The 16,040-nt window shown below is 43.5% G+C and overlaps 1 protein-coding gene across 1 annotated transcript in view; it reads left to right on the plus strand.

The window, feature by feature from the left end:
• Positions 1-16,040, plus strand: part of LOC138581056 (phosphatidylinositol transfer protein beta isoform-like) — a 254,710-nt gene that overhangs the window by 199,913 nt on the left and 38,757 nt on the right. The window contains exons 10-11 of the mRNA XM_069652098.1: positions 10,101-10,223; positions 10,415-10,495. Of these exons, the coding sequence (XP_069508199.1) occupies positions 10,101-10,223; positions 10,415-10,462 (171 nt within the window). The 3' untranslated portion in view covers positions 10,463-10,495. The remainder of the gene's footprint in view (positions 1-10,100; positions 10,224-10,414; positions 10,496-16,040) is intronic.

Raw genomic sequence — 16,040 nt, forward strand, 5'->3', positions numbered from 1 at the left:
TGATCGTTGGTCTTAACTGCTAACTACGCTCCCCTAAACCCTGCCTCCTTGGGCACCGTCCCCCCAAACCACTGCCCCCACCCGGCCCTTGTGGGATCCCCCACCAATTTCTTTCCGTTTCCACCACTCTAAATGCCCTCCCACACCCCAAATTTCACACTCCCTCGGGTCCCACATTGAAGGCCTCCTTTCTAGGGTGGGCCATGGAGTGGCCTTGGGGGGGGCCTGGTCCCCCCTGCTGGAGCCGGGCCTGGACAAGCGAAGCTCCGGAAGGGACGACTTCTTCACTTGGGTTAGTGGGACCAACTAACCCAGAGACTAACTCCACTGGACCATCTTCCCCGACTGGCTGTATTTCTTTGCTGCTGCAGGGGTTCCAGGGGTCGAGAAATCCGTGGTCGAGTACGACATCTGTGATCTGACCAAAAGCTCCAGGTGTCTCCCGAGGGCCCTTCAGGAGCAGGACGACCAGAGGTGGAGTCCCCTCACCAGAGTGCAGGACTTGAGGAAGCCCAACTGGTATCCAAGATCCGCAGTGGTGCTGTTTACCGTGCGCTGAAACCGCAAAGTGCTGATCCGAAAAGAGCATGTTGCTGCCGCCGATCTCCGAATTGCTGCCGTAGGAGTCCCCAGTCGTCCTCACTCTTGTCCCCTTCGACTGAGGACCAGGAACACAGGATCTGCATCGCTGCAATCAGACAGAAGCCAGTTGTACCTTCTTCTTCTAACCAAAGGTACTGTTCTGACTACTTAGCTCAGTGTCTGTAACTTGCTCTTCTCAGTTGAGACTTGCAGTAGCTGCTTTTCTAGAGTTGTTTTTTGCTCTAGCCTCCACAAGTGTAACGGCTTGTGACCCTACAGTGATTTGTCTTCAACAAACTCTTACTTTGTGCAAGACTTTTACTATGGAAGTGACTCACATAGACTTTGCTCCATTGACTATGGCTGTCTGGCTCCCTGCATGCAGACTATTTTATTCGACTTTGATTCTTACTGTCCCTCATAGGTGATGCATTGGTTTTAAACTAATATTGCTGGGAAAGAAAGGTTTTTATCTAGACTTCATTGGGAGATTTAAAGTGCACATACTCTGAGAACCTGTTTAACCTTTTTCCTTGCTACAAACCTCAGAATCGAAAAATGCACTAGTGATTTATAAACGCCATTTCTGTCCTTGTTGGTGAAGTCACCTCCAGGTGTAGGAAGTGTGTATTAAGCATCTCTAAAGCGTATCCACTTGCTTTGTGTTTGATTTTAAACACAAGTATTTTAAAGTGTATTTTGATTGCTGCATATATTGCCCTATTTAAAGAATGCTTATGTATAAACTATTGTTAAAAAATTATTTATGACATAAACCTTGAGTATAAAGTGTTATTTGGATACTTGTCACTTTGAAACTCTGTTGCAACCCTGCAGCTCACATTTACCCCTTTTGAGATAAGCCTGGCTGCTCGGTCACACTACCAACTTCTGTAGTACAGACCTATACCAATAGGTGGGTTACCTAATACCAAGAGGACAATGGTTGAGTAGTCTCCCACATGGTTGCTACATCAATTCTTGCCTAACAGAGTCTTTTCAAAGGTCCCTAATAACATTGTATTATACTAAAGCATCCTACTTGAAAGTAACTAAAGTGGAGCTTTGCCTTCTCTACCGCTGCCTGTTACTTTGCCTCCCTCCGCAGCTGATTTTAAATAACTTTTAACTAGTTGCGGAATTGACTTCTAAAGCCTTAGAATCATTGAAAAGTATTACCAAGTAGTATATTGCTGTTGCTAGTGCTGAATAACCCTTTTTCCTTACAACCGATCATTATCTGAGTGACTTTACAAAGTTAATTGATTATCTTTGAACTCTGTTCATTGCTGGTTCAAGCCAATATTATTGAATCATTCGCCTGAAAGTGTTGCTTATGTTTTTCAATGTGTGTTGGTTTGTGAAAATAGTATTTACATACCTTGCCTTGTGTATATAAATACATGTATATTTTACTATAGCTACAAGTGTAAGTTTCTTTGGGCCTATGTATTTACTGAGTTTGTTGTTCCTACCTACAGCTTACATCCTCCTTATAAGATGAGCCTGGCTGCTCTGCCATTCTACCAAACCTTTGGGTAGTACAGACGTGTATATTCAGAGTTGTTGTCTGCATGCCAAGTGATAGTTTTATAGTGCCTCACCTGCTGGTAGACTTTATGAAAACTCCCCTAACACAGAAGCCTTATCTTTTAAACTGATTCCCTTTTCTAGGGCATGAGTGATCTCAGAGGCAGAAGATGGACCGTAGTGGTCTATGAGCCAGCATTAGGCAGGTCAGAATAGGGTTCAGATGCAGGAAAGTCCAAAGGATATCTTGCCGTGCAAGTATTGACTTCAGAGTTGGTAAAAAGTGTTCAGAGACTTCACAGAAGGCTCCCTAGATGCGTTCCAGCGTCAGTGTTTGGGGAAAATGTTCAATCATTGTGCTAATTCCCCTCAACCTAAGAGACCCCCATCACTTTTGCTGGACTTATTTTTGATTTATTCTCCACAGTGAGTCGAACATTTTAGCACTCACTCATTCTTTTTGCTTACTTGGGATCCCTGTTTTACTGCTACTGTAATTCTTTTTACTTTAATGGAGTCATGCTTTTCTCCATGTCTCATGCTACAGGGCTCTGTAAGTGATTGTTGCAACACAACACCCTCTGTGTAGTGCTGCTGGGGAACCCATTGGGCTTCCCTTTTGATTATATTATTTATTTTTCTCTGGGAACTACTGCTCCCAAGGGTAGTAGGATACTTTTATCTTACTGACCTTTCTTTTTGTTGGATTAGCACACACCACATTGTGTGGCGTGCTGAGGGGCTACACTGTAACTCCTTCCCCACTGCTCCTGTAATTTGTATAGTTACAGTAACGGACAAACCTAAATGTCTGGAGGCAGTGAATACATTTTTCTACCATTTATGTGTTAGTTATTTGCAGGCTGTTTCCACAGCTGTAGTAAAGCACTGATGGGTGACCATTTTCTCAAAATCGCCCCAGTCTTCTATCACCCTTTTTCGTTTGTGTTTCTTCTTAGCCCTTCTTCAATCATTTCAGGTGGGGGTGTCTCTCCTTTGTTTTGCCTTTGGCGAAATCCATTTGTGAAGCCTGCCATGGCTCCCGTGTGTCTGGTGAGGCAGGAAGTGAGGGAGGAGCACACAACTTCTCTGGCCTTTGTCTTAGGGTATACCTGACAGGAACCAGTTGGAAGTGGGCGGCTGGCTGTCCTACAAGGACAGCCATCCCAGGTGATTGACTGGTCTATAGGACTGAATTATGGGTTGCTGCATAAAAGGCAAGGCTTTTGGGACCGAAGGCCAAGTCGACTACTTGAACTGAAGCTCTGAAGAAGACGACCAGAGATGCCTGCAGCACCTCCAGTAGCCGCAGAAGCAGTGCTGCTGTCCTGACCCCGTTTTTTAATAGACAGGGAAACTCCACCAAGGACGACTTCCTCCTTTCGGCTGGTGGGCATAATCAGCCTCAAGAGGATTTGGGTTGTTTGACCGAAGTGAAAAGAATTGCAGAGCAATTCACTGTAGTCAATTTTGCCAGGAATCGTTTTTTACTTTGGCAAAATAAATCAAATTTTGCCAAACCCCAACCCCGTTCCTTACTACTTTTGCTCCCCAAGGCCGCTTCTCCTGACTCCCCCAAAGCCCAAAAACACAGACCATGGGGGGAGCGGGCGACGCTACCGCAACCCCACTCATGTTTGGTTTTTTGGGCTTCGATTTACTTGTAGTGGCCGAATTCGGTCAAATGCTCCATACAAGCATTTTTTAATCGGTCAGCTTGGGTGTTTCTCCTCAAGACACTGGTCAATTTGAGCTGCCCACTGGCATCCTGCGACCTTCCAGGGCTGCAGAATCCCAATACCCGGGGTACCTTGACCACCTTGAAGTTCATTCATTGCCTTGCTGTTGACGAATCTCGAACTTCAATGGCATCTATGTGGACCTCCAGAAGCACAAATCGTCTCCTCAGTCCCTTCACCAGAGTGCAGGACCAAGAAAAGAAGACTATTCAAACTGGTCTTGATCGTTAGCTCCTGGTGTTGATAAAAAGGTGCCAAAGCCGTAAACCGACGTGGGAGTAAGAAGAACTCTTTGCTGGCGAGTCCCTCTCTCGACTACTGCTGCAGGAGCCCATCCAGGGTCCCTCCTTTTGTCACCACGACCAAGAACTAGGAGACCGGATTTGCAGCTGTGTATCCTGCTGCATCGTCACTCTCCAGGTACTGTGGGGCTTGGGGTATTCTTGCCTTGAGCCCTTTGTGTCACTCCTTTGCTTTTGGAGTACTATATTTGCTGTTTTGGTGGTCACCCAACTCCAGTCGCCCTGGTATAACAGCTTGCACCCCTATTGGAAAGCTTCTCTAAAGCTCCTGTAACTTTTGAAATAACTAACATGCTATAACTGTACTAAGATTATTTGCATCAGAACTGTCACATTCACATCGACTTGGGCATTACTGGTTTCCCTACAGTAAATCTTTGGCTTTGGCACTGCTTGTTTTCCTCCAATACTTGAACTAAAGAACTCTTTTCTAGTTAAGACTAACTAAACCATACAAAGAATTGCTACTGTGTTCCTTACCGGTTAATGTTGCTTCTTTACATTCTTGACTGACTTGTAACACAATAATGAAGAGTTAATACAAATACGTGCTTCTACTTAACTGACAGAAGTCACTCTGTGTGTGGATAGAAAAGTACATAATTGACTCACCTGCTTTTATTTCTCCTTATTGTCCCGATGGGCGTTTGATGTTGTTAGTTGGTACAGTATTTCTTTAGTTATTTCTTGCCTTGTTTGTATACATTAAATAAATATATCATTTTGATATAACTTTGTGCAAGTGTTTCTTTGGATCTGTGTATGTCCCGATTTCTGTGTACTGATTTACAGCTCAGATTCCTCCTCCTAAGATAAGCCTGGCTGCTCTGCCATTTTACAAACCTTGGGTAGTACAGGCCTGTATTAGAAGTTGGGGCCCTAAAACCAAGGGATAAGTCTTGGAGTCCAATCCCAATTCGACTTTAGAAAAACATACCCAACAGTTGGGCCTGGGCGAACGGTATGGGCGAACTTCAAATCACACATCATCCCCTCAGCCACACAGGATCGACACAAGACTAAAGGTAACCCAGTACCTCAGCAAAGAAGAGCTTACATGTGGTGGTGAGGCCGCAGCGCAGGCCCCGGTCCCTGGATTCTTGGTCTGCTGACGAAAGAAACAGACACTTGATGGAAACTGGCAACAGCAGTCGACTGGAGAGGCTTCCAACAAAAAAAAGTTTAGCTATAGAACTGACATGGAGAATGGTGTGGAATTTTCATATATATTGGAAATGTATCCTGTCTAATGTCGTTAACATTGCTTAGTGAGGACAACTTATTCTGTAGCTAAGCAAATTTATCTTAAGTTACAAAAAGAGAAGACATGTACGCCTACTGGCATTTGCCTATACAAATTGTGCAACATCGATTTTGCCTATTGTAGCGGATACCTGCCCCTGGCGTAGCGCATTGTTCTAAAAACTGACTTTTTCAAATTGTGTTGCCCTGATAATGCCTATTGTTGTGAATACTTGCCCACTGTGTACCGTTGCATTTTGAATTCGCCATCCCAAATTGTGTTTATGCCCATTGTTGCTAATACTTGCCGACTTTCGCACCATATTGCACTGTATCTGCCCCAATTACTAGTACCTCCCTCTCACATATTGTACTTGTCCACTTACATATTGTGCTGTGTTGAATCCACCTACCTTGGCTTTCACAAACCTAGCAGTACATGGTACTATCGTGATCCTGCCCTAAGCTCTGTTATACCGCCCTTTAGGAATCTTTTGCTGCAGTGACTGTGCCTATTTTTTTTCGCTGACTTATGCCCACTAGTACGCCGTGTCACATTGAACTTGCCAAACTCGTGATATTTGCCCACCAATATATTGTACTGTACTGAACTCTCCTTTTCAATTGATTTACACCTACTGGTATATTTCGTCTAATCTACTTAACTCCCTACTATTAAGCAAGGCCTCATGGCTTCCCTACCCAGTGTCACCCTCGCTATGGCCACTATCCTACCACTCTTCCACTCAGTCACCCTGACTAACTTCTTACCCCCACTCCAATCACCAACATTATACAAAGCCACCACCACCTCACCAGCCACTGCCAACTTAGATTTACCCAACAACCCACTCAGTCGTTCAGAATGGATCCAGCGCTTTGCCACTTCACCCACACCACTGATACCTTGACCAGTGAGATTAAGAAATCTGAGACTCGGCTCTCGTTTCATACTGCATAGATCTCTCACCAGGCCTTCAAAGCAGCCTGCTGTATCTAAACTAACTACGGTCCCTCCTGCCACCTGCACGACAAACTACAGAGACGACTAAAACATCTAGCACACTACCTCCTACTGCCCAGCTCCCGACTGAGCTTCACACCTTCTGCCCCTCTATCAAAGGCGCACTCATCAATGCTCAATAACTGGTCGCACACACCCTTGATATTGCTGACCTTATTGCATCTAATTACTTAGAACTGCACGCCGTTACAGAAACTTGGTTACACCAGGCCGCAGGCCCAGCACTGTCCTTAGCCATCCCTGAGGGTTATACCATTCTCAGATCGGACAGAGACTCTGGCACAGGAGGCGGAGTAGCATTCATAGAAAAAAAACACCTGGGTCTCAGAACCATATCCCAGACTTGTCTCCCATCGGCAGAACTCTTGTCAGTTAAGCTTCCCATCTCACTACCCAAACTATCCTCCTACATCTCATCTATCGACCCCCAGGTCCTATCTCCTCTTTTTAGGAGGACATCACCGACCTACTAACAAACGGCACCAAACCCAGCTCGCAAATCATCCTGCTTGGAGATATTAACTTAGGACTCCATGATCGGAACAACCTCAATGCCACATCATTGGAGAACGCCATCTCCCAGTTAGGTTTTAAGCACCTTATTACCGGGCCTATGCATAACAGACAAACCTTGGACTGGTTTGCAGATCTCAACTGCTCCACAACCATCCTCCAGAACGAACCTACTGCTTGGTCTGATCACCACTGTATCTCATTCGATATACTTTAGAATGCACCCTGCAACATTAACTCTACTATTGACCCCCTAATTCTTGCCAGAAACAACCGGAACATAGCGCTCCGAAAACTTCGGCCTTTGTTCCATGATATCTTGGACCGCTCCAACTACAAAAATCTAGATTCAAACAAACAAGTCGACCTCTATAACAATACATTAGACTCAGCCCTAAACATCATTGCGCCTATCAAACAAAAAAAAGCCAAACCAACAGCCCATCTCCACAAATGATTCACTAGCGAATTAAAAACCTTACAGAGTGCCAAAAGAGTTGCCGAATCTACTTGGAGAAAATCGCCTACGCCCCTTAATAAAGTGTTGTTCACCTCAGCTGCAGCCACCTACAAATCTGCCATTATAGCCACTAAAAAAGAGACTTATAACAAAAGAATACTCAATGCCAAATCTGGTATTAAAGAGCTCTTCAGCATCTTAAGGGAACCGGAGTCCCCAATCCCACCCACTGAAGCATGCGTAAAGGGGGCAGACTGGTGTGCCAAAATACAGAAAGCCTTTGCTGACAAAATCGAACTGCTTCAATCCAAAATAAAGGAAAAGAATAGCTTGGTCAGTCGCTTCAACACTAGTCAACCACCTGTTCACCGCGTCCCTCCCTACCCTCTGTTTTCTTTCTCACTGGTCTCACTGTCTGAAGTTGAAAACCTCATCGTAGGTTTAAAACCTTCTAGATGCCAAGGAGATCTCTAGCGCTCCCACCACTATTCAGGATGGAGCCAAGGACTTGGCTCCTTTCATTGCCACCCTGATCAACTCCTCGTTCCAGACTAGTACAGCCCCCAATAACCTTAAAGAAGCCTGGGTCATGCCCTTCCTAAAAAAAAAAACAAAAAAAACCTAGACCCTAATATCCCGACTAATTATCGGCCTATTGCCACCGTCCCCTTCCTCTTAAAAATATTAGACATAGTGGCGTACCTCCAAATCTAGCAACATTTGGAGGTTAACAACCTACTTGGGCTCAGTCTGGTTTCAGGCCAAAACACGGCACCGAAATGGCCCTCCTTGACCTCAAAATCTAAATGGAGGAGGCTAAGGACAATGTGATCCTGGACATCCTACTGCTGTTGGCCCTTTGGGCAGTATTTGACCTACTTGATCGCCAGGTCCTCACAGACCACGTGACCTCAGCCGCTGCCTTCTCCAGTGACACCTCTAATTGGATCCACTCCTTCCTATCCAATAGAACCACTACGGTCTTCGCTCTGTACGCCTCAGCGGACCCAATCCCCATCCACTGTGGGTTGCCACAAGGCTTGTGTGTCTCCCCTAGGCTTTATAATATCTTTACAAAGCTCCTCTTTGACCGTCATAATAACTTGAGTGTCACATACACGTATTATGCCGATGACACCCAAGTTCTCATCACGCTGACTGGGTGGTATGAAGACGACACTAAACGGATTAATGAAATTTACCTCGAAATCCAGGCATGGATGGCAGCCCATAGCCTTTGTCTCAACAACGAGAAGACAGAGCTCTTGATCGTCGGCTCACAAATAAGAATAAACAAACTTGACCCACGATACTCGGCATTCGATATTGATGGGAACTGCATTAAAGTGGCTAAGGAAACGTTGGGAGTGTACCTTGAATTCACCCTCAAGTGAGTGCCACCGCATCAACGACTGCCTATACAAACAAACTGATCAATGCCTGCAAAGCATTTCTGTCGCCCAATAGCTGCATCACGCTTGCCAGGGCCTTAGTACTGTCTAAAATTGATTACTGCAGTACCCTCTTCCTAGGCTACTCTGAACACGGAACCTCAATAGACTTCAAGTCCTACAAAACAACACTTTAAGATCAGCATTAAGTATCCCTAGTGCCAGCCATATGCCCAGCTTCAGACAGAATGCCTGCTGGCTCGCGGTGCGCGATAGAATTTCACTCTGCACCTTGGTCATCACCCATAAATGCCTATTTAATTCTGCCCTTAAGTACTTATCGGAAAAATTCACTAAACATCAACCAGATAGACCCACCAGAATTCCTTACTTGACTGCCTCACCATCCCGAGATACAAACTTAAAAGAGCGGGAGGAGCTAGTTTCCCAGTTCTTGCCGCCAAATGCTGGAACTCTCTCCCTCCCACCCTCAGAGTGGAACCCTCCTTCTGGACCCCAGATCCAAAGTCAAGAGTTGGCTCTTTGATAAAAAAACACTGTCTACCTGCTCTACTGCTTCTATATACACACTTCAGATATTTTTATCTTCTACCTACGTTGCCTGCTTCACATCTCTTTCCATTTGTACACCCGTCCCAGCTGTAACCATGGACATTATCACGTTGCGCTTACATGTATTTTTTTTGTATATTTGACCATACTTTTGTGCAAAATAGACTTGCGCTGTAAACCCTGGTCGATTTCTACCTTTGTTGTTGTAAACTTTGGATGCCTGTAACACTGTCTTAAGCTTTAGCGGCCAAATGCCCCAGTGCTCAGCGCGCTATATAAATAATAAACTAAACTTAAAACTGTTCATCAAGCAGATGCCTTCAGGTGTGCGCATCTAATAAAAACAATGTGTTCTTAGAATGAGAAAGAGGTGGCAGCTTACTTTTGCCTAACCTTTTTGTATAGTGCGAACATGTGATTTCCCATACACCAGACATTTTGCTACCTCAATCATTTATTTGCCCACTTCAAACTTCTTTTCTCCTCCTCCCTTGTGACTGACTTCTTACCACCCCTTCACTGGTTGAATGTATGAACACACTTCCTCTCCTCTACTCTTAACTCTAAATCCTTCAACTAATTGTCTCCTCTTCACTTTTCCTAGGTGTCTCATTCTAGACTCATTGTCCTCAGTGACTGTCGCCTCATCAATAGCATAAACTTTGCATTAGCTCTTGCGACCACTAATTCCTTCTCTTCTTCCCTCTGAGTCCCCACCCACTCAATCTGTCTCTCTCCACACAGCAAGAAAAGCGACTTTTCACCAACTTTCACAGACAGCTCTTCTGCTGGTTGGACCGGTGGGTGGATCTGACAATGGCCGATATTCGACGGATGGAGGATGAGACGCAGCAGGAGCTAGACGAGGTGAGCCTGCCATTATGTCTCTCATAAACACTCCAGCACCACATTTGAAAGGTGCTTTGTGAGATAACATGGCTTATCGCTGAATCTGTTGCGGTTGTGTAAATGTCTTCGACACATAGTTTTTAATGGGTTTAGGTTCTTCGCCTACCCAAGTAATTCCCATTGTTAATTTACTTGTGTGTCTCCTGCAGATGCGACAGAAGGGTGCAGTGAGAGGAATGTGTGCTGCGGATGAATAACATGCTGTCAATCGCAGCTTTCACCTCCACCAGGTAAAGTACAAGGGGCGCTCAAATCAGGGGGCCTGCATGCCAGAGGGCAGCTGCATTTTGTGGATTATAGAGAGGCTTCTGTTGGTCAGAGCAGCTGTGGAGTGTGTTGGAGGCTGAACAAACATCAGTGGGCTACTGGGCTCGAGAGAGGATGCCTAAACATGCCAATTAATCGATGTTGGAATGGTTGTGTACTCATGGTAACTGTTTTGGAAGACTGACATCAGAAGGGGAGCCGGCAGTTACTGTTAGACAAGCTCAAGATCGTGACCCTGAAATGTGAAAACCATGTTGAACAGGGAAGACAATTTGCAGTGTAGTGAGAAGGGCAATGTTTTACTTAATAAGCCCAGTGGTCGGGGTCATTTGGTATGTCTTCCTGACTTGGGGCGGGGGTTCCAGTGATTGCCTAAATGTCACTGTTACGAATGATTTCTCTTTACAGCGCCTTTCCCTCCATTTTTATGGAGCCGCAAACTGTATTTTTATTTTAGTATCTGATGTGAACTTTTTTTTACAGTGAGCAGCCTTCAGCTTCACTACACTGGCTTTTGCTCATTTGTCAGGGGACAACTGACAGGTCCTTCGGGCTGTCAATACTGGGAAACATTGTTTCCCTTAGTCTTGTTACATTATCGCTTTTGGTAACTTTTTAACATTGTACAATGCATCTTAAAATGAAGTACTTTTTATTTTTCCCTAGACTAACACTGAGAGGATTCTTGGTTACTTTGTGTTCCTAAAGGACAAGCTGTTGGCAGCAGTTACTTTTTGTTATTTAATTTGTTGTATTTTACTTTAGCCTTACCGCGTTTGTCTAACTTCTGTGGATAGTGCCCAAACATGGCCATGCCACAAGGTTTTCCGTTTGTCACTTGGCCATGTTACTAACCCTTCTTCCTGACCTGTGACGATGGGAAAATCCTAATATGGACTTCCAGTGCCTGTGAAAGGTAAGGCTTTTTGTGGGCTACTGCATGGCCATGTGTGTTTGCTTTTTTTTTTATACAAGAGATAGATAGCTAGAATGTACACTATAATCATTAAACTTCAACTGTTCATTAGACACATGTTTGTTTGTTTGTTTGTTTGGGGTATAAGGGCGCAGAAAGTAAGAATATGTACAGCTTAGAGCATAAGTTACAGGTTACAGTTACATGTTACAAGTACAGCTTAGAGCATAAGTTACAGGTTACAGTTACAAGTTACAGAAATTACCAGTTACAGGTGCAAGTTTACAATACAAGTTTACAATCGTATGGTGCAGATGCTGTGTAGCAAACAGGCGTAAGCATTATCATAGGTTCAATTAGCAGTTACTGTCGTTAGCCAGTTGATTACAATTTGCCTGAATTTGGAAAAAGAGCATTCTAGCCTTGCGGTAGTGGGTAATTCGTTCCACAATTGAGCAGCTTTGACTGGGAAGCTAGCTCCGCCTATGGTGGTCAGTTTAAAGCGTGGTACTTGTAGGCGATTGGTGTAGGCAAGTCTGGTTTGTCTTGTGGGGTGTGATCTAGTGAACCTGTCCTTTAGGTATTGAGGGGCTTTGTTATGTAGAGATTTGTGTGTGAGAGATGCAGTTTTGAGTCTGATTTTTCTCATGGGTGGAGAGCCATTTGTGTTTTCTTCTTATTGCTGTAATGTGTTCTCTCCTGGGGATGTTCAATGCCGCTCGGAGGGCCTTATTTTGCTGTATCTGGATTTTGTTGATGATGGATTTAGTGGCTCCTATGTATAGTGCGTTACAATAATCTAGTTTAGAGATGATAAGGGCTCTGGCTAGTGTTAGACAACTGTGCTGAGAAAGGAATTGTTTCCCTGCTCTAATGAGCTTACATGTGTAGGCTGTTGAGGAAGCTAGGGAGTTTACCTGTTTGGAGAAAGATAAGGTAGAATCAAGGTAGATCCCTAATGTTTTAACTTCTTTGGCAACTTGTATGCAGTTCCCATCTATGGTAAAGGAAGAGTAATGTGTACTTAGTTTATTGATGAGGGGTGCGGTGCCTAGGATAAGAAGCTCAGTTTTATCATCGTTCAGGCATAGGCCATGGGTTGCCATCCATGCCTGAACGATACTGTATATTTTGTTCACCATAGCTAGATCTTTTTCGTAAACCCCTTTGAGTGGGAGGAGGATCTGGTATCGTCAGCATAGTTAGTATACGTGATACCCAGATGGTCCAAATCATCAAACGGGCTTAGTGAATATGTTATATAGCGTTGGTGAAACGCATGATCCCTGTGGCACACCGCAGGTAATAGGGATGGGGTCTGCCGCTGCTGTAGGTGAGAAAACCCTCATGGTGCGGTCACTAAGGAAGGATTGTATCCATGCTATAGCCTCAGTGGAGAAGTGTGCTGCTGAATCTAGGTGGTTACATAGGACTTTATGGTCCACTAAATCAAAAGCGGCCGATAGGTCTAGTAGCAGGAGGAGTGCTGGTTTTCCAGAATCTCGTACTTTGTCTATTTGGGCTTTCAGGTCAATTAAACATATAATATTTAATTCAATTAAGACATAAAAATTACAAATTCATCAATTTTCACATTATAAAACACTATAAAATGTGACAAAACATAACCTATTCGGCTAAACAAAGATCAATGTAGATCTAATACTTAGTAGTCTAGATGACTCTAGTAATAGTCTCTAGATTGATATTGTCCTTATCTTGACATTTATACTCTATCAATGGTTACTACATTAGCCATTGTGTTGTCTCGACATGTTTCAGTTCTCTTTCGATGTATACGGAACTTTCTTCAGGAGTATTGTCACTTCATAAAAATAAAAACATACAATCTATACTTTTAATCTATAAAGCCGAAGTTTCTTCCGACTGATTGTAGGCAGTGTACACACTATTTCTTGCATGGTATCTGACCGTTTTAACTATTGGTAAAAAACCACAAGAAAGAGAAAAGCTATTATTGCTGTAGTCTCAAAGTAAAATTATCTCTGGATTAGGCTAAGGAATGAAAGCAAGAGGAGGCTTCTCTGGGTAAGGAATCCCAATTGTGGGATAGACACCCTGCAAAAAAAGTATTGCAATCGATTTAAAGTTATCCTGAGAGATTATTAGAATGAGCCCAGAGTGGTGAAGTCGCTCTGGTGGCATTAGTGTATCTAAGTTATTTAAAAGATTTGTTTAAAAAGGTTTAGATGGGCAGTCATTATCCGAAATATAATTACCTTAAGTGGGCATCATTTGGCTAGGTCTAGGAGCCCTCAAGTGATTCAAAAAAGATAGGTTCAGGTAGCACACAGTATCGCCACTTTTCGGCTTGGCTTTGCAGTAGATACTAACGAAAAGAAGGGAGGATAGGCCCTTCAGTATGTTGGTTAGGGAAAAAGCTTGTGTTGCCTTATAACAATCGAAAAGGTCCTTAATCTTACCATCATATTATTCTATGGAGACGCGCTACCGCTAGTATTTGGTGGGTATGTTGTAGAGTCCAAACAGCCTTCCTATGGAGGAGCTTAGTTGTTCCTGGAGAAGTAGACAAGGGGCGACCTCATTAAATTCCGTCCTTTCAAAGTTGAGCTATTCATAAAACTTGCGTTGTCTGCAACGTCGTTATCGTCTTTTAATATTAATGCCTGAATTTTATACACGGGCGAGTTCTCTTACCTTCTTGTCGGTACCCAGGTGTACAGAATCCTAATGGAATCCTAGTGCGGTCTGCGAACGCTGTCTCTCGCAATCTCGGGAGTTAATCGTTGCTCGCGCGCGCCATCTTGAGTTAGGGCACTTATACGAGCCTGTAGTCCTTTCTTTGTATCTATTACACTTTCCCCCGAAATTGCTAGCGAACTGCATTGGTTCTAAAAAGGTCTAAGAAAATAATACAGACCTCGCAGCCTATTGCTCAATAGAAATATATGTCAATTCCGTACCTGGACGGCAAGATTGACATCCCAATTAGTATTGAAGAAACGCCATTTTAAATAGATCTAGTCTAACGTTTATTGCTATTGTTAAAATAGCTTCCTGAAGAATTCAGTCTTGCTGACATGATTTACCATAGGTGTATAAAGGTATGCATTATTGCTGTTCAGTTGAACTATATAGATATTAGTTCTATAGAGAACAAATGGTGCACCATATTACAAATGTGAACTACATGAAAGGTGTCACTGATGATGTGATGGGAGAAACTAAAAATTAGTAATTGTATCTAGTGGATCACTTGATCATTTAGATATTAAAGTAGACAGGATCCTGGATAGTGGTCATGGATACTACTGATCATGCAAGAGGTGCCAAGCGGTTTTTTAAATTTTATACCACTCTACTGCTTCATTCAGCCCCTCTTTATCACTCTGAGTCAGAAAAATTAGTCTTTGCTCCTTTTCAATTAGGGCTTGTTTCTTTTTGTTGGTATCTGTGCCCATCATTGTAAACAAGACTGTCCATCTCAAATCTTCTCCGGTATGGTTATTGTCTATATAATGTTTAAACATAGGGGCTGTTAATACTTTGTTGTTTATTAAGCTCCGGTGTTCTATAATCCGGGTTTTGATCTCTGTTCGTTTTACCTATATATCTTTTACCACATGGGCAGGTGATCATATAGATCACGTATTCTGTGTTGCAGTTAGAGAATTTTGTCTGTTGCCATTTTTTATTTAGGCCTATCTCTATTTCTTTAGATTTAGTAGTGTATTTACACACACTACAGTGTCCACTGTGTCGAGGCAAAGTGTAATAGATATAAAGAAAGGACTACAGGCGTGTATAAATGCCCAAACTCAAGATGGCGCGCACGAGCAACGATTAACTCCCGAGATTGCGAGAGACAGCGTTCGCAGACCGCACTAGGATTCCATTAGGATTCTGTACACACGGGTACCGACAAGAAGGTAAGAGAACTTGCCCATGTATAAAATTCAGGCATTAATATTAAAAGACGATAACAACGTCGTGGACAACGCAAGTCTTATGAATAGCTCAACTTTGAAAGGACGGAATTAATGAGGACCCCCCCTTGTCTATTTCTCCAGGAAAACTAAGCTCCTCCATAGGAAGGCTGTTTGGACTCTACAACATACCCACCAAATACTGGCGGTAGCGCGTCTCCATAGAATACTATGATGGTAAGATTAAGGACCTTTTCGATTGTTATAAGGCAACACAAGCTTTTTCCCTAACCAACATACTGAAAGGCCCATCCTCCCTGCTTTTCCTTAGTATCTACTGTAGAGCCAAGCCGAAAAGTGGCGATACTGCGTGCTACCTGAACCTATCTTTTTTCAATCTCTTGAAGGCTCCTAGACCTAGCCAACTGATGCCCACTTAAGGTAATTATATTTCGGATAGTGACTTCCCATCTAAACCTTTTTAAATAAATCTTTTAAATAACTTAGATACTCTAATGCCACCAGAGCGACTTCACCACTCTGGGCTCCTTCTAATAATCTCTCAGGATAACTTTAAATTGATTGCAATACTTTTTTTGCAGGGTGGCTATCCCACAATTGGGATTCCTTACCCAGAGAAGCCTCCTTGCTTTATTCAAGTTGGCTTCTAAATTGATTCCACAG

The sequence above is a fragment of the Ambystoma mexicanum genome, chromosome 3p, assembly GCF_040938575.1.
Source record: "Ambystoma mexicanum isolate Mex_15411 chromosome 3p, UKY_AmexF1_1, whole genome shotgun sequence".
Classification (NCBI taxonomy): Eukaryota; Metazoa; Chordata; class Amphibia; order Caudata; family Ambystomatidae; genus Ambystoma; species Ambystoma mexicanum.